General features: G+C 47.2%; 1 protein-coding gene across 4 annotated transcripts in view; it reads right to left on the bottom strand.

Moving 5' to 3' along the window:
* The window catches only part of ARID4A (AT-rich interaction domain 4A), a 201586-nt gene that overhangs the window by 66480 nt on the left and 111217 nt on the right, over positions 1-23889 (bottom strand). For all 4 annotated transcript variants that reach the window (XM_063947995.1, XM_063947996.1, XM_063947994.1 and 1 more), the window contains exons 13-15: positions 20751-20845; positions 20563-20660; positions 852-1089 (exon numbers count right to left, since the gene is read on the bottom strand). In XM_063947995.1, coding sequence (XP_063804065.1) covers positions 852-1089; positions 20563-20660; positions 20751-20845 — 431 coding nt within the window. The remainder of the gene's footprint in view (positions 1-851; positions 1090-20562; positions 20661-20750; positions 20846-23889) is intronic.

Raw genomic sequence — 23889 nt, 5'->3', positions numbered from 1 at the left:
ATTAACACTTCTATTTTTAAAAGTTTTCTTACTTTGAAGCATTTTTCCCCACACCTGCCTAAAATGATTGCACAGTGGTTGGTGTTAGGCACCATAGTGAAGAGTGAAGGGGGAAGAGGGAGGGGGGGGGGGGGGGAGGGGCGGGGTTAGGGAGAGGGGATTGCATACTTAACTCACCCCTGTCAGGATTTTAAATATCAGGATGCCGGCATCAGTACTGTGTCCACCAGCACTTCGTCCGCCGGTCACATATACTAAACCCATCATTGACGTATCCTCAACTTGCATTTGTGGGGGAAACAACACAATTAGTGGTCAAGGAGGAGAATCAGATGGGCTCCACAGTGGGCATGTTGTCCACGAACACTTAGTGCCTGTCTGAAAACTGGACACCGGACACCTAGCTGTCCAGGGCTGTTTTTTCTCGCTGCTGTCCACCAGAAGGAGCAGCAGACTGTCTTCTAGAAGTCGGATTCCTAGCCTCTGAGTAATGAAAGGAGAAAAGCCCAGAGCACATAGGTCTGAGGACACTGACTGGAAGAAACAAATTCTTTCCTCCACAGCAAAGCCAATAAGCTTATTCTGGATATAGTAAAGCAGTACCAGGCAGATCAGAGTCTGCATCTGCATTTTCCTCCACATCCTAGTACCAAGGAAATGAGACCATACACACTCAGGCTCCCGATGACTAGTGCAGAGCTGCCCATCTAAGTTTACCCCCCTCCACCACAGTGTTCCATTGCACTCATAAAGTAAAGAAGAAATAATATTTCACTCAAAGGAAAATCTCTAGAAAAATTATGTTCGAGAGTTAGTTTCACAAAACGTACAACAATAAAATTAAATTGTACCCTTGGCGATTTAACGTCAGTCTCCTCTTTCTCATTCTCGCTACTAGAGTCTGTATCATCATCATCATCTTCTTTGAGTTTCACATTGACCGGAAGGTCTGTGGCCTCAGTTTTGTCACTATTTTCCATTGGTTCTTCCGTTACCGGGCTCTCATCTACTGGTCTAGGGTCATTGTGGTGAATAGTCCTAAACTGAATGTCTGCAGACCGGCAATATTCCTCAAACCCATACAAATACCTAAAATCAGAATGACATTAAACAATAGTTTACTCACAATGGAACGACAGGAATGCTGCAGAGTCAAACATGCAATAATGTAGTTATTTGTCAAGACCTGAAGTCAATATATCCTATATAATAAAAGGCTAACACTGCTTCCCACCTCTATGGGGGGAAATTCAAATGTTTTGTGCACCAACGGAGCAATTTAAGTGTTGCTCTGTTCGGGCGTGCACAGCTGCCGAGGCTGACATTACCGTTATGTTATCCCTTCATTTTGACGGGCTGGTAACTAGTAATTATATATATGTGCTACTGTAGTTTACATTGATTCTTGTGGGCAGATTTTATGTTGCCTTTTAAATTAGTATATATTTTATCCATAAATACCTTATTGAACTGACACATCTGGAAAATAATCAGTGGCATAACAAGTGGAAAAGACGTTTGCAGTAGAGGTCTTCTAAAGAACCTCAGAAAAAGCATAAATTGATTTTACTGCAAGTATGTGTAAATTTGGAGTTTAAGGAGCCCAACTGTCAACAAGTGATGAAACTCGTTGTGAATGATAAAACTCATTGTGTATAATGAATGGTGCTCCACCCAATGAGCTTCCAAATGTCATTTTTCAAACACATGACAGTTAGGAGCTGATTGGCTGGAGTGCCATTCATCATACGCATGAGTTTTATCATTCACAACGAGTTTCATCACTTGTTGATAAATAAGCGCCTAAATGTGTAGGGTTATGGATATAATGCACTGTGGGAGCTTCCTTGTTCTTTTAATTGTAAGTTGAATTAGAGTCCTAATATATACATATAAAAAAAATAAGAATTTACTCACCGGTAATTCTATTTCTCGTAGTCCGTAGTGGATGCTGTGAACTCCGTAAGGACCATGGGGAATAGCGGGCTCCGAAGGAGGCTGGGCACTCTAGAAAGATTTATGACTACCTGGTGTGCACTGGCTCCTCCCACTATGACCCTCCTCCAAGCCTCAGTTAGGACACTGTGCCCGGACGAGCTGACATAATAAGGAAGGATTTTGAATCCCGGGTAAGACTCATACCAGCCACACCAATCACACCGTACAACTCGTGATACTATATCCAGTTTGACAGTATGAAAATAACTGAGCCTCTCAACAGATGGCTCAACAATAACCCTTTAGTTAGCAATAACTATTTACAAGTATTGCAGACAATCCGCACTTGGGATGGGCGCCCAGCATCCACTACGGACTACGAGAAATAGAATTACCGGTGAGTAAATTCTTATTTTCTCTGACGTCCTAGTGGATGCTGGGAACTCCGTAAGGACCATGGGGATTATACCAAAGCTCCCAAACGGGCGGGAGAGTGCGGATGACTCTGCAGCACCGAATGAGAGAACTCTAGGTCCTCCTCAGCCAGGGTATCAAATTTGTAGAATTTTGCAAACGTGTTTGCCCCTGACCAAGTAGCTGCTCGGCAAAGTTGTAAAGCCGAGACCCCTCGGGCAGCCGCCCAAGATGAGCCCACCTTCCTTGTGGAATGAACATTTACAGATTTTGGCTGTGGCAGGCCTGCCACAGAATGTGCAAGCTGAATTGTACTACAAATCCAGCGAGCAATAGTCTGCTTAGAAGCAGGAGCACCCAGCTTGTTGGGTGCATACAGGATAAACAGCGAGTCAGATTTTCTGACTCCAGCCGTCCTGGAAACATATATTTTCAGGGCCCTGACAACGTCTAGCAACTTGGAGTCCTCCAAATCCCTAGTAGCCGCAGGCACCACAATAGGCTGGTTCAGGTGAAACGCTGACACCACCTTAGGGAGAAACTGGGGACGAGTCCTCAATTCTGCCCTATCCATATGGAAAATCAGATAAGGGCTTTTACATGATAAAGCCGCCAATTCTGACACTCGCCTGGCTGAAGCCAAGGCCAATAACATGACCACTTTCCACGTGAGATATTTTAGATCCACGGTTTTTAGTGGCTCAAACCAATGTGATTTTAAGAAACTCAACACCACGTTGAGATCCCAAGGTGCCACAGGAGGCACAAACGGGGGCTGAATATGCAGCACTCCTTTCACAAATGTCTGAACTTCAGGTACTGAAGCTAGTTCTTTTTGAAAGAAAATCGACAGAGCCGAGATCTGTACTTTAATGGAGCCTAGTTTTAGGCCCATATTCACTCCTGCTTGCAGGAAATGCAGAAATCGACCCAGCTGAAATTCCTCTGTTGGGGCCTTTTTTGCCTCGCACCATGCAACATATTTCCGCCATATGCGGTGATAATGCTTTGCCGTAACATCTTTCCTGGCTGTAATAAGCGTAGGAATGACTTCTTCCGGAATACCCTTTTCCTTCAGGATCCGGCGTTCAACCGCCAAGCCGTCAAACGCAGCCGCGGTAAGTCTTGGAACAGACAGGGCCCCTGCTGTAGCAGGTCCTGTCTGAGCGGTAGAGGCCACGGGTCCTCAGAGCATCTCTTGAAGTTCCGGGTACCACGCTCGTCTTGGCCAATCCGGAACCACGAGAATTGTGTTTACTCCTCGTTTTCTTATTATTCTCAATACCTTTGGTATGAGAGGCAGAGGAGGGAACACATAAACCGACTGGTACACCCATGGTGTCACTAGAGCGTCCACAGCTATTGCCTGAGGGTCCCTTGACCTGGCGCAATATCTTTTTAACTTTTTGTTGAGGCGGGACGCCATCATGTCCACCTGTGGTTTTTCCCAATGGTTTACCAGCATCTGGAAAACTTCTGGATGAAGTCCCCACTCTCCCGGGTGGAGGTCGTGTCTGCTGAGGAAGTCTGCTTCCCAGTTGTCCACTCCCGGAATGAACACTGCTGACAGTGCTAGAACATGATTCTCCGCCCATCGGAGAATTCTTGTGGCTTCTGCCATCGCCATCCTGCTTCTTGTGCCTCCCTGTCGATTTACATGGGCGACTGCCGTGATGTTGTCTGACTGGATCAGCACCGGCTGGTGTAGGAGCAGGGATTTTGCTTAACTTAGGGTATTGTAAATGGCCCTTAGTTCCAGAATATTTATGTGAAGGGAAGTCTCCTGACTCGACCATAGTCCTTGGAAGTTTCTTCCCTGTGTGACTGCCCCCCAGCCTCGAAGGCTGGCATCCGTTGTCACCAGGACCCAGTCCTGTATGCCGAACCTGCGGCCCTCTAGAAGATGGGCACTCTGCAGCCACCACAGTAGAGACACCCTGGTTCTTGGAGACAGGGTTATTAAGCGATGCATCTGAAGATGCGATCCGGACCATTGGTCCAACAGGTCCCACTGAAAGATTCTGGCATGGAACCTGCCGAAGGGAATTGCTTCGTAAGAAGCTACCATCTTTCCCAGGACCCGCGTGCAGTGATGCACTGATACCTGTTTTGGTTTCAGGAGGTCTCTGACTAGAGATGACAACTCCCTGGCTTTCTCCTCCGGGAGAAACACTTTTTTCTGGACTGTATCCAGAATCATACCCAGGAACAGTAGCCGTGTCGTCGGAACCAGCTGTGACTTTGGGATATTCAGAATCCAGCCGTGCTGGTGCAGCACTTCCTGAGATAGTGCTACTCCCACCAACAACTGTTCCTTGGACCTCGCCTTTATTAGGAGATCGTCCAAGTACGGGATAATTAAAACTCCCTTTTTTCGCAGGAGTATCATCATTTCCGCCATAACCTTGGTAAATACCCTCGGTGCCGTGGACAGTCCAAACGGCAGCGTCTGGAATTGGTAATGGCAATCCTGTACCACAAATCTGAGGTACTCCTGGTGAGGATGGTAAATGGGGACATGCAAGTAAGCATCCTTGATGTCCAGGGATACCATGTAATCCCCCTCGTCCAGGCTTGCAATAACCGCCCTGAGCGATTCCATCTTGAACTTGAATTTTTTTATGTATGTGTTCAAGGATTTCAAATTTAAAATGGGTCTCACCGAACCGTCCGGTTTCGGCACCACAAATAGTGTGGAATAGTAACCCCGGCCTTGTTGAAGTAGGGGTACCTTGATTATCACCTGCTGGGAAAACAGCTTGTGAATTGCCGCTAGCACCGCCTCCCTGTCTGAGGGAGCAATCGGCAAGGCAGATTTTAGGAACCGGTGGGGTGGAGACGCCTCGAATTCCAGTTTGTACCCCTGAGATACTATTTGAAGGATCCAGGGATCCACCTGTGAGCGAGCCCACTGATCGCTTAATTTCTTGAGGCGGCCCCCCACTGTACCTGGCTCCGCCTGTGGAGCCCCACCGTCATGCGGCGGACTTGGAAGAAGAAGCGGGGGAGGACTTTTGCTCCTGGGAACCTGCTGTTTGTTGCTGCCTTTTTCCCCTACCTCTGGACAGAAAAGACCCACCTTTTCCACGCTTGTTTTTCTGGGTCCGAAAGGACTGAACCTGATAAAACGGCGCCTTCTTAGGCTGTGAGGGGACATGGGGTAAAAATGCTGACTTCCCAGACGTTGCTGTGGAAACTAGGTCCGAGAGACCATCCCCAAATAATTCCTCACCCTTATAAGGCAAAACTTCCATGTGCCTTTTAGAATCTGCATCTCCTGTCCACTGGCGAGTCCATAAGCCTCTCCTAGCAGAAATGGACAATGCACTTACTTTAGATGCCAGCCGGCAGATTTCCCTCTGTGCATCTCTCATATATAAGACTGAGTCTTTGATATGATCTATGGTTAGCAGGATCGTGTTTCTGTCTAATGTGTCAATATTTTCTGACAGTTTATCTGACCACGCAGCGGCAGCACTGCACATCCATGCTGACGCAATAGCTGGCCTAAGTATAATGCCTGAGTGTGTGTATACAGACTTCAGGATCGCCTCCTGCTTTCTATCAGCAGGTTCCTTGAGGGCGGCCGTATCCGGAGACGGTAGTGCCACCTTTTTAGACAAACGTGTGAGCGCTTTATCCACCTTAGGAGGTGTTTCCCAACGTGACCTATCCTCTGGCGGGAAAGGGAACGCCATTAGTACCTTCTTAGGAATTACCAATTTTTTATCAGGGAAAGCCCACGCTTCTTCACACACTTCATTTAATTCATCTGATGGGGGAAAACTACGGGTAGTTTTCTCCCCAAACATAATACCCTTTTTAGTGGTACCTGTATTTATATCAGAAATGTGTAACACCTCTTTCATTGCCTCAATCATGCAGTGAATGGCCTTAGTGGGCATCAGGTTAGACTCATCGTCGTCGACACTGGTGTCAGTATCAGTGTCGACACCTGGGTCTGCGGTCTGAGGTAGCGGGCGTTTTAGAGCCCCTGATGACCTGTGAGACGCCTGGACAGGCACGAGCTGAGAAGTCGGCTGTGCCACATTTGGCATGTCGCCAAATTTCTTATGTAAGGAGTCTATACGTGCACTCATTTCTTTCCATAAGCTCAACCACTCAGGTGTCTGCCCCGCAGGGGGTGACATCCCTTCTAAAGGCATCTGCTCCGTCTCCACATCATTATCCTCATCAAACATGTCGACACACCGCACACACACAGGGAATGCTCCAACAGAGGACAGGACCCACAAAAGCCCTTTGGGGGGACAGAGTGAGAGTATGCCAGCACACACCAGAGCGCTATATAATGCAGGGACTAACTGAGTTATGTCCCCTATAGCTGCTTTTTCTATATAATGTATACTGCGCCTAAATTTAGTGCCCCCCCTCTCTTTTTTACCCTTTTCTGTAGTGTAGACTGCAGGGGAGAGCCAGGGAGCTTCCTTCCAGCGGAGCTGTGAGGGAAAATGGCGCCAGTGTGCTGAGGGAGATAGCTCCGCCCCTTTTCCGCTGACTATTCTCCCGCTTTTTTCTATATTCTGGCAGGGGTATTTTCCACATATATAGCCTCTGGGGCTATATATTGTGGTATTTTTGCCAGCCAAGGTGTTATTATTGCTTCTCAGGGCGCCCCCCCCCCAGCACCCTGCATCCTCAGTGACCGGAGTGTGAAGTGTGTGTGAGGAGCAATGGCGCACAGCTGCAGTGCTGTGCGCTACCTTGGTGAAGACTGATGTCTTCTGCCACCGATTTTCCGGACCTCTTCTTGCTTCTGGCTCTGTAAGGGGGACGGCGGCGCGGCTCCGGGACCGAACACCAAGGCTGGGCCTGCGGTCGATCCCTCTGGAGCTAATGGTGTCCAGTAGCCTAAGAAGCCCAAGCTGGCTGCAAGCAGGCAGGTTTGCTTCTTCTCCCCTTAGTCCCTCGCTGCAGTGAGCCTGTTGCCAGCAGGTCTCACTGAAAATAAAAAACCTAATTTCTATACTTTCTTTCTAAAGGCTCAGGAGAGCCCCTAGTGTGCATCCAACCTCGGCCGGGCACAAAATCTAACTGAGGCTTGGAGGAGGGTCATAGTGGGAGGAGCCAGTGCACACCAGGTAGTCATAAATCTTTCTAGAGTGCCCAGCCTCCTTCGGAGCCCGCTATTCCCCATGGTCCTTACGGAGTTCCCAGCATCCACTAGGACGTCAGAGAAATAAGATTTTACTCACCGGTAAATCTATTTCTCGTAGTCCGTAGTGGATGCTGGGGACTCCGTAAGGACCATGGGGAATAGACGGGCTCCGCAGGAGACTGGGCACTCTAGAAAGATTTATGACTACCTGGTGTGCACTGGCTCCTCCCTCTATGCCCCTCCTCCAGACCTCAGTTAAGGAAACTGTGCCCGGAAGAGCTGACATTACAAGGAAAGGATTTTGGAATCCAGGGTAAGACTCATACCAGCCACACCAATCACACCGTATAATTTGTGATAAACTTACCCAGTCAACAGTATGAACAACAACAGAGCATCAAACAATGGATGCCAACATAACCCTTTATTAAGCAATAACTATATACACGTATTGCAGAAAGTCCGCACTTGGGACGGGCGCCCAGCATCCACTACGGACTACGAGAAATAGATTTACCGGTGAGTAAAATCTTATTTTCTCTAACGTCCTAGTGGATGCTGGGGACTCCGTAAGGACCATGGGGATTATACCAAAGCTCCCAAACGGGCGGGAGAGTGCGGACGACTCTGCAGCACCGAATGGGCAAACACAAGACCAAGAAGAGCCCACTTTCCTCGTGGAATGGGCTTTTACTGATTTTGGATGCGGCACTCCAGCCGCAGAATGAGCCTGCTGAATCGTGTTACAGATCCAGCAAGCAATGGTTTGCTTTGAAGCAGGAGCACCCAGCTTGTTGGATGCATACAGGATAAACAGCGAGTCCGTTTTCCTGACTCCAGCCGTACTGGCTACATAAACCTTCAAAGCCCTGACTACATCAAGCAACTTGGAATCCTCCAAGTCACGAGTAGCAGCAGGCACCACAATAGGTTGGTTCAAATGAAAAGATGACACCACCTTCGGCAGAAATTGCGGACGAGTCCGTAATTCTGCCCTGTCCATATGGAAAACCAGATAGGGGCTTTTACATGACAAAGCCGCCAATTCTGACACACGCATAGCCGAAGCTAAGGCCAATAGCATGACCACCTTCCACATGAGATACTTTAGCTCCACGGTCTTAAGTGGCTCAAACCAGTGGGAGTTCAGGAAACCAACACCACGTTGAGATCCCAAGGTGCCACTGGTGGCACAAAAGGGGGCTGAATATGCAGCACTCCCTTAACAAACGTCTGAACTTCAGGAAGAGAAGCCAGTTCCTTTTGAAAGAAAATGGATAGGGCCGAAATCTGGACCTTTATGGACCCCAACTTCAAGCCCATAGTCACTCCAGACTGTAGGAAGTGCAGGAACCGGCCCAGCTGGAATTCCTCTGTAGGGGCCTTCCTCGCCTCACACCAGGCAACATATTTTCGCCATATACGGTGATAGTGTTTTGCTGTCACGTCCTTCCTAGCCTTTATCAGCGTAGGAATAACTTCACCCGGAATGCCTTTTTCCCGCTAGGATCCTGAGTTCAACCGCCATGCCGTCAAACGCAGCCGCGGTAAGTCTTGGAACAGACAGGGCCCCTGTTGCAACAGGTCCTGTCTGAGAGGCAGAGGCCATGGTTCCTCTGTGAGCATTTCTTGCAGTTCCGTGTATCAAGTCCTTCTTGGCCAATCCGGAACAATGAGTATTGTTCTCACTCCTCTTTTTCTTACGATTCTCAGCACCTTAGGTATGAGAGGAAGAGGAGGAAATACATAGACCGACTGGAACACCCACGGTGTTACTTGTGCGTCCACAGCTATCGCCTGAGGGTCTCTTGACCTGGCGCAATACCTTTGTAGCTTTTTGTTGAGATGGGATGCCATCATGTCCACCTGTGGCAGTTCCCATTGATTTGTAATCTGAGTGAAGACTTCGTGATGAAGTCCCCACTTTCCCGGGTGGAGGTCGTGCCTGCTGAGGAAGTCTGCTTCCCAGTTGTCCACTCCCGGAATGAACACTGCTGACAGTGCTTGCACGTGATTCTCCGCCCAACGAAGAATCCTGGTGGCTTCCGCCATCGCCACTCTGCTTCTTGTGCCGCCCTGGCGGTTTACATGAGCCACTGCGGTGATGTTGTCTGACTGAATCAGCACCGGTTGGTTGCGAAGCAGAGGCTCCGCTTGACTCAGGGCGTTGTATATGGCCCTTAGTTCCAGGATATTTATGTGCAGACAAGCCTCCTGACTTGACCACAACCCTTGGAAGTTTCTTCCCTGAGTGACTGCCCCCCATCCTCGGAGGCTCGCATCCGTGGTCACCAGGACCCAGTCCTGTATGCCGAACCTGCGGCCCTCGAGAAGGTGAGCACTCTGCAGCCACCGCAGAAGAGACACCCTGGCCCTCAGGGACATGGTGATCAGCCGATGCATCTGAAGATGCGATCAGGACCACTTGTCCAACAGATCCCACTGAAAGATCCTCGCATGGAACCTGCCGAAGGGAATGGCTTCGTACGATGCCACCATCTTTCCCAGGACTCGCGTGCAGTGATGCACTGACACCTGTTTCGGTTTTAAGAGGTCTCTGACTAGAGTCACGAGCTTCTGAGCCTCTGGTCTGTGTCCAGAATCATGCCCAGAAAGGGCGGACGCGTCGTAGGAATCAGCTGCGACTTTGGGATATTCAGAATCCAGCCATGCTGCTGCAACACTTTCTGAGAGTGTGCTACGCTGATCAGCAACTGCTCTCTGGACCTCGCCTTTATGAGGAGATCGTCCAAGTATGGGATAACTGTGACTCCTTGCTTTCTGAGGATCACCATCATTTCTGCCACTACCTTGGTAAATATTCTCGGTGCCGTGAAGAGCCCAAACGGCAACGTCTGGAATTGGTAATGACAGTCCTGTACCACAAATCTGAGGTACTCCTAATGAGGTGGATAAATGGGGACATGCAAGTAAGCATCCTTGATGTCCAGAGACACCATAAAATCCCCCTCTTCCAGGCTCGCAATGACCGCTCTGAGCGATTCCATTTTGAACTTGAATCTTTTCAAATAAATGTTCAGGGACTTTAAATTCAATATGGGTCTGACCGAACCGTCCGGTTTCGGTACCACAAACATTGTGGAATAGTATCCCCTTCCCTGTTGAAGGAGGGGAACCTTTACCACCACCTGCTGGAGATATAACTTGTGAATTGCCGCTAACACTACTTCCCTTTCCATGGGGGAAGCTGGCAGGGCCGATTTGAGGTAACGGTGAGGGGGCATCACTTCGAATTCCAGCTTGTATCCCTGAGACACAATCTGTATAGCCCAGGGATCCACCTGTGAGCAAACCCACTGGTGGCTGAAATTTCGGAGACGCGCCCCCACCGCTCCTGGCTCCACCTGTGGAGCCCCAGCGTCATGCGGTGGATTTAATGGAAGCCGGGGAGGACTTCTGTTCCTGGGAACTAGCTGTATGGTGCAGCTTCTTTCCTCTACCCCTGCCTCTGGCAAGAAAGGATGCACCTCTGACTTTCTTGCTTCTTTGTGACCGAAAGGACTGCATTTGGTAATACGGTGCTTCTTAGGCTGTGAGGGAATATATGGCAAAAAATTTGACTTCCCAGCCATAGCTGTGGAAACTAGGTCCGAGAGACCGTCCCCAAACAATTCCTCACCCTTGTAAGGTAAAACCTCCATGTGCTTTTTGGAGTCGGCATCACCCGTCCATTGCAGAGTCCATAGGACCCTTCTGGCAGAAATTTACATTGCATTTATTCTAGAGCCCAGTAGGCAAATGTCCCTCTGGGCATCCCTCATATATAGGACAGCGTCTTTTATATGCCCCAGGGTCAGTAAAATGGTATCCTTGTCTAAGGTATCCAGTTCCTCAGACAGATTATCTGTCCATGCTGCTACAGCACTACACATCCAGGCCGACGCAATTGCCGGCCTCAGTAGAGTACCTTAATGTGTATAAACAGACTTCAGGATACTTTCCTGCTTCCTATCGGCAGGATCCTTTAGGGAGGCCGTATCCTGTGACGGCAGGGCCACCTTCTTAGATAAGCGTGTCAGAGCTTCATCTACCCTAGGGGAGGATTCCCAGCGCATCCTGTCCATTGGCGGGAAAGGGTACGCCATAAGTAACCTTTTGGAAATCAGCACTTTCCTATCGGGGGAATCCCACGCTTTTTCACATAACTCATTTAACTCATGTGAAGGGGGAAAAGTCACCTCTTGCTTTTTCTCCCCATACATATAAACCCTCTTGTCAGGGACAGGGTTTACCTCTGATATGTGCAATACATCCTTCATTGCTATAATCATGTAACGGATGGCTTTAGCCATTTTAGGCTGCAATTTTGCATCATCGTCATCGACACTGGAGTCAGAATCCGTGTCGATATCTGTGTCAACAATTTTGGATAGTGGGCGCTTCTGAGACCCCGAGTCTGCAGGGGAGAGCCTGGGGAGCTTCCTCTCAGCGGAGCTGTGGAGAGAAAATGGCGCTGGTGAGTGCTGAGGAAGAAGGCCCCGCCCCCTCAGCGGCAGGCTTCTGTCCCGCGATTTTGTGTAAAATTAATGGCGGGGCCTCATGCATAATACAGTGCCCAGCTGTATATATGCTGCTTTTTTGCCAGGAGGTAATCAATTGCTGCCCAGGGCGCCCCCCCCTGCGCCCTGCACCCTACAGTGACCGGAGTATGTGGGTTTAGTGTGGGAGCAATGGCGCACAGCTGCAGTGCTGTGCGCTACCTCATATGAAGACAGGAGTCTTCTGCCGCCGATTTTGATGTCTTCTTGCTTCAACCCGCCGGCTTCTGTCTTCTGGCTCTGCGAGGGGGACGGCGGCGCGGCTCTGGGAACGGACGACCAAGGTTAGGTTCCTGTGTTCGATCCCTCTGGAGCTAATAGTGTCCAGTAGCCTAAGAAGTGCAACCTTGCCGCAGTTAGTAGGTTTGCGTCTCTCCCCTCAGTCCCACGTAGCAGAGAGTCTGTTGCCAGCAGAAGCTCTCTGAAAATAAAAAACCTAACTAAAATACTTTCTTATTAGCAAGCTCAGGAGAGCTCGCTAAAATGCACCCAGCTCTGTCCGGGCACAGATTCTAACTGAGGTCTGGAGGAGGGGCATAGAGGGAGGAGCCAGTGCACACCAGTAGTACTAAATCTTTCTTAGAGTGCCCAGTCTCCTGCGGAGCCCGTCTATTCCCCATGGTCCTTACGGAGTCCCCAGCATCCACTAGGACGTTAGAGAAATATAACATAACATAACATAACATAACAATGGACATAATATAAAAACGGTTTGGCATACACGATACCTCACTAGATCTCCAAGTGAATTTCCCTAACATAATAATGTAAAAAATTTCCACATCATACTCCCCTTGCAACGGAGGACTGCATAACCTACAGGATGACTTTTGTTCTATTTACTTACAAAATACAGTAACTGTAGGATATTTGGGTGATGTAACCGTGCTCTCTAGTGTAGAATTTACAGAATTTCAGTATTCAAAAGTTCTAACAAAATATTTTGAAGTGTACGCAAGTCTAACCAAAAGGAATAACAACCGCCTTTCCTGTTCAATGGTGTGTACACACAGCACAATGCGCCTTAAGCCCGACATTGACTATATGCCGATGTTGGCTGCCTGCACAGTCTATTTTTCCTTGCGATGCCGATCCCGCGGGACCGGGCATCGGAAGGAATATACACACTATATAGTCAAAATCATAAGGAAAGTTAAGTGCACATCGCACCATGTGTACACACCTTTAGTCTTTCATTTTTTAACTTTAATACCCATGGTGTTTATTAATCAGTATTATACAACGGTTTTGGATTTGGGCTTTCATTTTAAGGTGCATAATGTGACTTAAAGTGCCTCAGTGCATCTGTCTACTGGAATATATGGCTGTTGTACAAAACGAAGGACTCAAGTCCAAGAGACATTTAACCTACACCTGGTACATAATGAATTTACTGCAAGGACATGTTGATAAATATTCTTTAACTTCACTTTATTGAATCACAGATTTGCCCTAAATAATTGGAATTTGGTACTGTATGGTGGTACGATTTGCAGCGTATCAACTGCCACGTGCAATTCAGCAGCTAGGCTAATCTTCCTCTTTTACTGGTTACCTGTACTCTTCCGTACTCAATATGCTGTAAGATAGTTTTACTCACACACAAGGCCATTAACCAAACTACAACAATGTACATCTCTTTGCTTATCTCAATTATCTCCCAACCCAACCTTTTCACAAGATCTACATCTCTCACCCACACTCATTTGCTTCCATTCACAATTGCAGCACTTTCTTCGGGCTGCACCCACTCTGTGGAATGCCCTCCCACGCACAACAAGACTCTCATCTAGTCTCAAAACCTCCAAGCGTTCTCTGAAAACTCACCTCTTCAGGCCAGCTTATCAAATTCCAGAACCACCCACATACTTTCCTATCCAATTACATAGCCACATCTTTCCCATCCTCCTGGCCAACAGTGCTGTGTGACCATATCGTACAGCCCACCAAGAACATTTGCAATGCAGTGGACCATTATGCAATACATAACACCTATCCTTATCCAATTTCCATTTGTAAAGTGCTACGAAATTTGCTGCGCTATATAAGAAACTGTTAATAAATAAATTATAATATACTTGGGGTTTTTATTCACTATTATGACTTATTTACTTTTATGCTACAAATTTGTACACTTGGGTATGAAGAAACTTTAAATCACATTAGTAGAACATGTTATTTTTTTTATTACATTTCAAACACCAAGGAGATTTAATTTAAGTCCAGAGGAAGAATAAAATAAGATTTTACTTACCGATAAATCTATTTCTCGTAGTCCGTAGTGGATGCTGGGACTCCGTCAGGACCATGGGGATTAGCGGCTCCGCAGGAGACAGGGCACAAAAATAAAAGCTTTAGGACTAGGTGGTGTGCACTGGCTCCTCCCCCTATGACCCTCCTCCAAGCCTCAGTTAGGATACTGTGCCCGGACGAGCGTACACAATAAGGAAGGATTTTGAATCCCGGGTAAGACTCATACCAGCCACACCAATCACACCGTACAACTTGTGATCTGAACCCAGTTAACAGTATGACAAACGTAGGAGCCTCTGAACAGACGGCTCACAACAATAACAACCCGATTTTTTTTTAACAATAACTATGTACAAGTATTGCAGACAATCCGCACTTGGGATGGGCGCCCAGCATCCACTACGGACTACGAGAAATAGATTTATCGGTAAGTAAAATCTTATTTTCTCTGACGTTCTAGTGGATGCTGGGACTCCGTCAGGACCATGGGGATTATACCAAAGCTCCCAAACGGGCGGGAGAGTGCGGATGACTCTGCAGCACCGAATGAGAGAACTCCAGGTCCTCTTTAGCCAGGGTATCAAATTTGTAGAATTTTACAAACGTGTTCTCCCCCGACCACGTAGCTGCTCGGCAGAGTTGTAATGCCGAGACCCCTCGGGCAGCCGCCCAAGATGAGCCCACCTTCCTTGTGGAATGGGCCTTGATAGATTTAGGCTGTGGCAGGCCTGCCACAGAATGTGCAAGTTGAATTGTGCTACAAATCCAACGAGCAATCGTCTGCTTAGAAGCAGGAGCACCCAGCTTGTTGGGTGCATACAGTACAAACAGCGAGTCAGATTTTCTGACTCCAGCCGTCCTTGAAATATATATTTTCAATGCCCTGACAACGTCCAGCAACTTGGAATCCTCCAAATCGCTAGTAGCCGCAGGCACCACAATAGGCTGGTTCAGGTGAAACGCTGAAACCACCTTAGGCAGAAACTGAGGACGCGTCCGCAGTTCTGCCCTGTCCGAATGGAAAATCAGATATGGGCTTTTATACGATAAAGCCGCCAATTCTGACACTCTCCTGGCTGAAGCCAGGTCCAGTAGCATGGTTACTTTCCATGTAAGATATTTCAAATCCACCGATTTGAGTGGCTCAAACCAATGGGATTTGAGAAAATCCAAAACTACATTAAGATCCCACGGAGCCACTGGGGGCACAACCGGGGGCTGTATATGTAGTACTCCTTTTACAAAAGTCTGGACTTCAGGAACTGAAGCCAATTCTTTCTGGAAGAAAATCGACAGGGCCGAAATTTGAACCTTAATGGACCCTAATTTGAGGCCCATAGACAATCCTGTTTGCAGGAAATGTAGGAATTGACCCAGTTGAAATTCCTCCGTCTGGGCCTTCCTGGCCTCACACCACGCAACATATTTTCTCCAAATGCGGTGATAATGTTGTGCAGTCACCTCCTTCCTGGCTTTTACCAGGGTAGGGATGACCTCTTCCGGAATGCCTTTTTCCCTTAGAATTCGGCGTTCAACCGCCATGCCGTCAAACGCAGCCGCGGTAAGTCTTGGAATAGACACGGTCCCTGCTGAAGCAGGTCCCGTCTTAGAGGTAGAGGCCACGGATCTTCCGTGAGCATCTCCTGAAGTTCCGGGTACCAAGTTCTTCTTGGCCAATCCGGAGCCACGAGTATCGTTCTTACTCCCCTTTGCCGTATAATTCTCAGTACTTTTGGTATGAGAGGCAGAGGAGGAAACACATACACTGACTGGAACACCCACGGTGTTACCAGAGCGTCCACAGCTATTGCCTGAGGGTCTCTTGACCTGGCGCAATACCTGTCCAGTTTTTTGTTGAGGCGGGACGCCATCATATCCACCTTTGGTTTTTCCCAACGGTTCACAATCATGTGGAAGACTTCTGGATGAAGTCCCCACTCTCCCGGGTGTAGATCGTGTCTGCTGAGGAAGTCCGCTTCCCAGTTGTCCACTCCCGGAATGAACACTGCTGACAGTGCTATCACATGATCTTCCGCCCAGCGAAGAATCCTTGCAGCTTCTGCCATTGCCCTCCTGCTTCTTGTGCCGCCCTGTCTGTTTACGTGGGCGACTGCCGTGATGTTGTCCGACTGGATCAACACCGGCTGACCCTGAAGCAGGGGTTTTGCCAGGCTTAGAGCATTGTAAATCGCTCTTAGCTCCAGTATATTTATGTGAAGAGACATCTCCAGGCTTTACCACACTCCCTGGAAGTTTCTTCCCTGTGTGACCGCTCCCCAGCCTCTCAGACTGGCATCCGTGGTCACCAGGACCCAGTCCTGTATGCCGAATCTGCGGCCCTCTAACAGATGAGCACTCTGCAACCACCACAGAAGAGACACCCTTGTCCGTGGAGACAAAGTTATCCGCTGATGCATCTGCAGATGCGATCCGGACCATTTGTCCAGCAGATCCCACTGAAAAGTTCGTGCGTGGAATCTGCCGAATGGAATCGCTTCGTAAGAAGCCACCATTTTTCCCAGGACTCTTGTGCATTGATGCACAGACACTTTTCCTGGTTTTAGGAGGTTCCTGACAAGTTCGGATAACTCCCTGGCTTTCTCCTCCGGAAGAAACACCTTTTTCTGAACCGTGTCCAGAATCATTCCCAGGAACAGCAGACGTGTCGTCGGGGTCAATTGAGATTTTGGAAAATTCAGAATCCACCCGTGCTGTTGCAGCACTACTTGGGTTAGTGCTACTACGTCCCCCAGCTGTTCTCTGGACCTTGCCCTTATCAGGAGATCGTCCAAGTAAGGGATAATTAATACGCCTTTTCTTCGCAGAAGAAACATCATTTCGGCCATTACCTTGGTAAAGACCCGAGGTGCCGTGGACAATCCAAACGGCAGCGTCTGAAACTGATAATGACAGTTTTGCACCACGAACCTGAGGTACCCTTGATGTGAAGGGCAAATTGGGACATGCAGGCAAGCATCCTTGATGTCCAGGGACACCATAAAGTCCCCTTCTTCCAGATTCGCTATCACTGCTCTGAGTGACTCCATCTTGAACTTGAATTTTTGTATGTACAGGTTCAAAGATTTCAGATTTAGAATAGGTCTTACCGAGCCGTCCGGCTTCGGTACCACAAATAGTGTGGAATAATACCCCTTTCCCTGTTGTAGGAGGGGTACCTTGACTATCACCTGCTGAGAATACAGCTTGTGAATGGCTTCCAATACCGTCGCCCTGTCTGAGGGAGACGTTGGCAGAGCAGACTTTAGGAACCGGCGAGGGGGAGACTTCTCGAATTCCAACCTGTAACCCTGAGATACTACCTGCAGGATCCAGGGGTCCACCTGTGAGTGAGCCCACTGTGCGCTGAAATTCTTGAGTCGACCCCCCACCGCCCCTGAGTCCGCTTGTAAAGCCCCAACGTCATGCTGAGGGCTTTGCAGAAGCCGGGGAGGGCTTCTGCTCCTGGGAGGGAGCTGCTTGGTGCACTCTCTTACCCTTTCCTTTGCCTCGGGGCAGATATGACTGTCCTTTTGTCCGCTTGTTCTTATAGGAACGAAAGGACTGCGGCTGAAAAGACGGTGTCTTTTTCTGTTGGGAGGGGACCTGAGGTAAAAAGGTGGATTTCCCGGCTGTTGCCGTGGCCACCAAATCCGATAGACCGACCCCAAATAATTCCTCCCCTTTATACGGCAATACTTCCATATGCCGTTTGGAATCCGCATCACCTGACCACTGTCGCGTCCATAAACTTCTTCTGGCAGATATGGACATCGCACTTACTCTCGATGCCAGAGTGCAAATATCCCTCTGAGCATCTCGCATATAAAGAAAAGCATCCTTTAATTGCTCTATAGTCAATAAAATACTGTCCCTATTCAGGGTATCAATATTTTCAGTCAGGGAATCCGACCAAACCACCCCAGCACTGCACATCCATGCAGAGGCGATGGCTGGTCGCAGTATAACACCAGTATGAGTGTATATACTTTTCAGGGTAGTTTCCAGCCTCCTATCAGCTGGATCCTTGAGGGCGGCCGTTTCAGGAGACGGTAACGCCACTTGTTTTGATAAGCGTGTGAGTGCCTTATCCACCCTAGGGGGTGTTTCCCAGCGCGCCCTAACCTCTGGCGGGAAAGGATATAATGCCAATAACTTCTATGAAATTAGCAGTTTTCTATCGGGGTTAACCCACGCTTCATCACACACTTCATTCAATTCCTCTGATTCAGGAAAAACTACAGGTAGTTTTTTCAGACCCCACATAATACCCCTTTTTGTGGTACTTGCAGTATCAGAGATATGCAAAGCCTCCTTCATTGCCGTGATCATATAACGTGTGGCCCTACTGGAAAATACGTTTGTTTCTTCACCGTCGACACTAGATTCGGTGTCCGTGTCTGGGTCTGTGTCGACCGACTGAGGTAAAGGGCGTTTTACAGCCCCTGACGGTGTCTGAGACGCCTGGACAGGTACTAACTGGTTTGCCGGCCGTCTCATGTCGTCAACTGATTTTTGTAACGTGCTGACATTATCACGTAATTCCATAAACAAAGCCATCCATTCCGGTGTCGACTCCCTAGGGGGTGACATCACCATTACCGGCAATTGCTCCGCCTCCACACCAACATCGTCCTCATACATGTCGACACACACGTACCGACACACAGCAGACACACAGGGAATGCTCTTATCGAAGACAGGACCCCACTAGCCCTTTGGGGAGACAGAGGGAGAGTTTGCCAGCACACACCCAAGCGCTATAAATATATAGGAACAACCCTACAGAAGTGTTGTTTCCTTTATAGCAGCTTAATATATCAATATCGCCAAAAAAGTGCCCCCCCTCTCTGTTTTTTTACCCTGTTTCTGTAGTGCAGTGCAGGGGAGAGTCCTGGGAGCCTTCCTCGCAGCGGAGCTGTGCAGGAAAATGGCGCGGTGTGCTGAGGAGATAGGCCCCGCCCCCTATTTCGGCGGGCTCTTCTCCCGGTGTTTGTGAGACCTGGCAGGGGTTAAATACATCCATATAGCCCCAGGGGCTATATGTGATGTATTTTTAGCCAGAACAAGGTATTATCATTGCTGCCCAGGGCGCCCCCCCCCAGCGCCCTGCACCCTCAGTGACCGCTGGTGTGAAGTGTGCTGACAACAATGGCGCACAGCTGCAGTGCTGTGCGCTACCTCATGAAGACTGAAAAGTCTTCTGCCGCCGGTTTCTGGACCTCTTCACTTTTCGGCATCTGCAAGGGGGTCGGCGGCGCGGCTCCGGGACCGGACTCCATGGCTGGGCCTGTGTTCGATCCCTCTGGAGCTAATGGTGTCCAGTAGCCTAAGAAGCCAATCCATCCTGCACGCAGGTGAGTTCACTTCTTCTCCCCTAAGTCCCTCGTTGCAGTGAGCCTGTTGCCAGCAGGACTCACTGAAAATAAAAAACCTAATAACTTTTTCTAAGCAGCTCTTTAGGAGAGCCACCTAGATTGCACCCTGCTCGGACGGGCACAAAAACCTAACTGAGGCTTGGAGGAGGGTCATAGGGGGAGGAGCCAGTGCACACCACCTAGTCCTAAAGCTTTTATTTTTGTGCCCTGTCTCCTGCGGAGCCGCTAATCCCCATGGTCCTGACGGAGTCCCAGCATCCACTAGGACGTCAGAGAAATATATATATGCCGGAATCCTGACAGCCAGTGAAATGCCGATGGTAAGCCCCTAATTCCCACTTGGGTGGGATATATATACTTTGGTGTATATATTGCCCCAACTACTATAATAAATATATGGCATCCATAATTTAGAGATGAGCGGGTTCGGATTTACCTGGATCTCAAAGCGGCATCTTATTGGCTCTCTGATGTCACGTTTTTTTGGTTAGCCAATAAGAAAAATCCAGATAAATCCGAACTTGCGTTGATTCTGGCACGGAGAACCGAGTAAATCCGAACCTGCATATCTCTACCATAATTACACAAGTAACGCTATGTAGGTGCAACAATAACAATAGCAGTGCTGTCAATGTATTATTTGGGAACAACTGAATACTTACAGTCCCACCCTTGTATTTCAGTACAACAGTAGACACCCCTACCACTGCATGAGTTCTCTAGGCTCACACATCCTTCTATAGCATCTTCACATACATTTCACTTGCGGCATATGGTCCAGTGACTAGCAGCCCTGCTTTAGTGAAAATATTAACCAGTAAATCCACAACTGAAGGGTACACTCCAAACTTCAGGACCAACCTGTCTTCCATGCCACACATTCACCAGTTACAAAGGCACTTACTTTTTGTATGCTGTTTTTACATTGTACGATGCTGCAGAGTTCAAAATAGGAATGCCAAGGTCCATATAAATCTGTTTCCATACAGCACCGCTTTCAATCTAAGGAACAGAAAGGGTTTAATCTCAATATCCTGACAAATAAAGGAAGATAATTATATAGTTTAAGCCACAGAAGCTGGATCTACTTACATTGTCACAACCCCCCTGCTGATAAACAAGTCTAAACAGCTTGAAAAGTTTCAGATCCTTGTAACCTAATACTGGTGGCTTGTTGATTGGTGTTCCTAATAAAGTAAACATAAATGATAGATGAAAATTATGTAGATCATTATCTGGAACTTAGATGCATGAACGGGTTTGATTATACATACTGGAATGTGATACTTAGAGGGTGACATAAGTAAAAAAAAAAAAATTAGAAAGCAAGCGAATATTACTTTCATTAGTAAAACTGCAAAAGATACCAGCATGCAATCGCCAATGGCCAAGGAGGTCATCTTACAGGACCAAAAGTAATCGTACATGAAAGAGCTATAAGTAACATTCACAAGTATCTATGTAAAAGCTTGAGGAACTTCTCAAAACTAGGAGATGTGAAATTATGATTATAGAGGAAGCATTTTTCAGTTGCACACCAATCCTCCTGTTGATAAGCCCACTAAACCCTTTCAGGGCCGATTGGGTGAATACAACATTACACTACAATGCAAAGCTTTGGTGATGGAAACTTTTACATATAGATCTGCAAACATTACATGACACCTCTTTACATTAGATCAACTTGCATCACGGATTTAATGGTCCTTTAAATTGGCGATGGCTAGCTGGTCCTTAATGTTCTGCCACTTTAAGCTTAGAAAATTGAGTGGTAAAAGCAATACACAGAATGTATAGAAGATTGCATACACCAGAAAAGTCTACACAAATACAATTTTTGGCTATGGTATAACCTTAGCATTTTCATTGAGATGTGGCAGCTCGGATAATTGTCACTTCTGTGGCTGAAAAAAAAAAAAAGGAAGGACATATGATCTAGAATTTGCAAAGTTGCCTTCGAGAGACAGTTAGGTCTAATGAAGAAGCTGGTAACTGCAAAAGGGATAGGCATCTTCCCAAAATAATGAGGCAGGTAAAAACTTTAGGGCCCCCACACAGACCGACCAAACTTACAGAAGGAGTCTCTGCCTTGGGGAGGCGAGCACCCCCGTGGCATGGGCCCTTGGTCGGGTCAGTGGGTGAGGGACAGCCTACAGTCCGAAGCCTGGAGGCAGCCGCTGCAAAAGTAGAAAAACCGAAATCAGGTTGATGAGATGTACCCAACCCACAGCTTCAAGAAACGCAAAATCAGCAGGTTTGACAGTTTTACCTATAATAAAATTAAGTCCTGATATTTTATTCATACTGCCAAATGTACGGTCGCTATAATATCCCTTTAATGAGGACACACATGAATTACACAAGTATCCAGGAATTCAAAGGAATATTATAGAACTCTAGCCTAAATGCAATAAGACTTTTTTGATGTTAGCAATGCACAAAAGCACATACTGCAATCTTAGCAGACTAAAATATATAGATTAAAATATGTAATACATTCATATGCAGTTTACAAATACAAGACCAACAAATAATAAGTTGATTGGTGATTAAGGAAACGGATCTAACAAAGAATCTTTATCCATAAGGCTACAGCGTCAATTTAACACTTTAAATTGAATTAGGCTATATTCATAGACCGCACCATGATTAAGGATGACCATAGATGCTTTGCCATAGGTGGCCGATTTGCCATTGATTGCAGAGATCCAATGGCTCTCCTCCATCATTGGCTATCAGGTAGCAATGGTTTTTTATTCTTGGTGCCAGAGGAATGAAGCTTTGGCCCACTAAGTCAATCCCTCTTCCCTGACTGGCTCCTTCGCTTGATATTCCCTACAGCAGGGATGGCCATCGCCTGATGCAAATCATCGATGGTTCTCTGTTGATGGTTTATACCACCGATTGTTAACCACTGATGGTTCCATCAATGGTTAACACCATGACACCTGTTGGAAACGTATTCCGTGCATTCACAACTGTTTTAATCAATGTAGTGAATATGACAGATCAGCATTATGTTTTGTGTTCCACACAGTCTGGTATTGTAGAGAATTACTAATAATTTACACATCGGCATAATGATAATTTTACACGCCCTATAGCCACAATGTCATCTACGTTTATTACACTCCCTGGACTGATTAGTTTTGCATTCATTCTTAATGGGGAGACAGAAATAACAAATGTGACTGTATAGTAGATAAATATATTGCTATTGTCATTCCTATTAGAACACATACTAAACAATTTGCAACATTTTTGACAGAGAAAGGACATACACTTTAAATTTATAGTACAAAGTACAATAACACAGTCATAAATGAGATAATTAGATATAAACCCAATTTCCTATACATGGTTTTTTGTTTTTTTTTTAAAGTTGAAAAAAAAAAAAAAAATCAACATATTTCTCCAGATTTTCTAACTCAGAAATTTCATATATTACCCCTGGTGTAAATTACTTTTTAACAAAATTATCCAATACTTGCATCAATTAAAACAGTTTAAAGCTTAAATTTCTATTTTTTTTACTTTTAATGGCTCAAAAGCAAATATGATAACCTGAAGAACACGAAACTTAAAGAGTAATACCCTTTCACATAGCAAAAATAACCCGGTATCGACCCGGTGTGTGCGATTGTGAAAGGGGCCTTGGAGAACTCCCGGGTTGCCTGACCCAGTAATTCAACACGGGTAATAGGAAGGGTTATTCCCGGGTTGAATACCGGGTCAGTGGCAGTGTAAACGGGTTCGACCCGGGACCTGTTTACTACATAAGGAGAGGCGGCGCGGAGATGAGCTCGTCTCCCAGCGACGCCTCCACCGCCCAGCGCTATGGCAACTGGCCCAGCATATTGCCGGATCGGGAAGCCATCGCTGAGGCTCCAATGCCAGATCCCACCTGTTTCCAATTCCCGGGTGGGATCCAGCATTGGAGATGTAAAATGGGTATAAGAGGAGGTAATATAGAACACCAGATGAACTTCTATCAGTGATCCTTTACTGAAGGACCCTTTCACAGAAAGAGCATGCCTGCTATCCCACCCGGTATTGTGCATGAATAAACTAGCCCTCTCCAATAAAGGAAGCGAGAAGGTGAACCATCTGAGGGGCTATAGGAACAGAAGTGCGAGGTGTTGATAAGCAGAGGCAATGTATATAGATCTGCTACAGACTCCTAACGCCAAAACATTCCAGGTTCTTAAAGAAACTAGATCAAAAGGATATT

The sequence above is a fragment of the Pseudophryne corroboree genome, chromosome 12, assembly GCF_028390025.1.
Source record: "Pseudophryne corroboree isolate aPseCor3 chromosome 12, aPseCor3.hap2, whole genome shotgun sequence".
Taxonomy (NCBI): domain Eukaryota; kingdom Metazoa; phylum Chordata; class Amphibia; order Anura; family Myobatrachidae; genus Pseudophryne; species Pseudophryne corroboree.
This window is presented reverse-complemented; position numbering and strand designations above follow the sequence as displayed.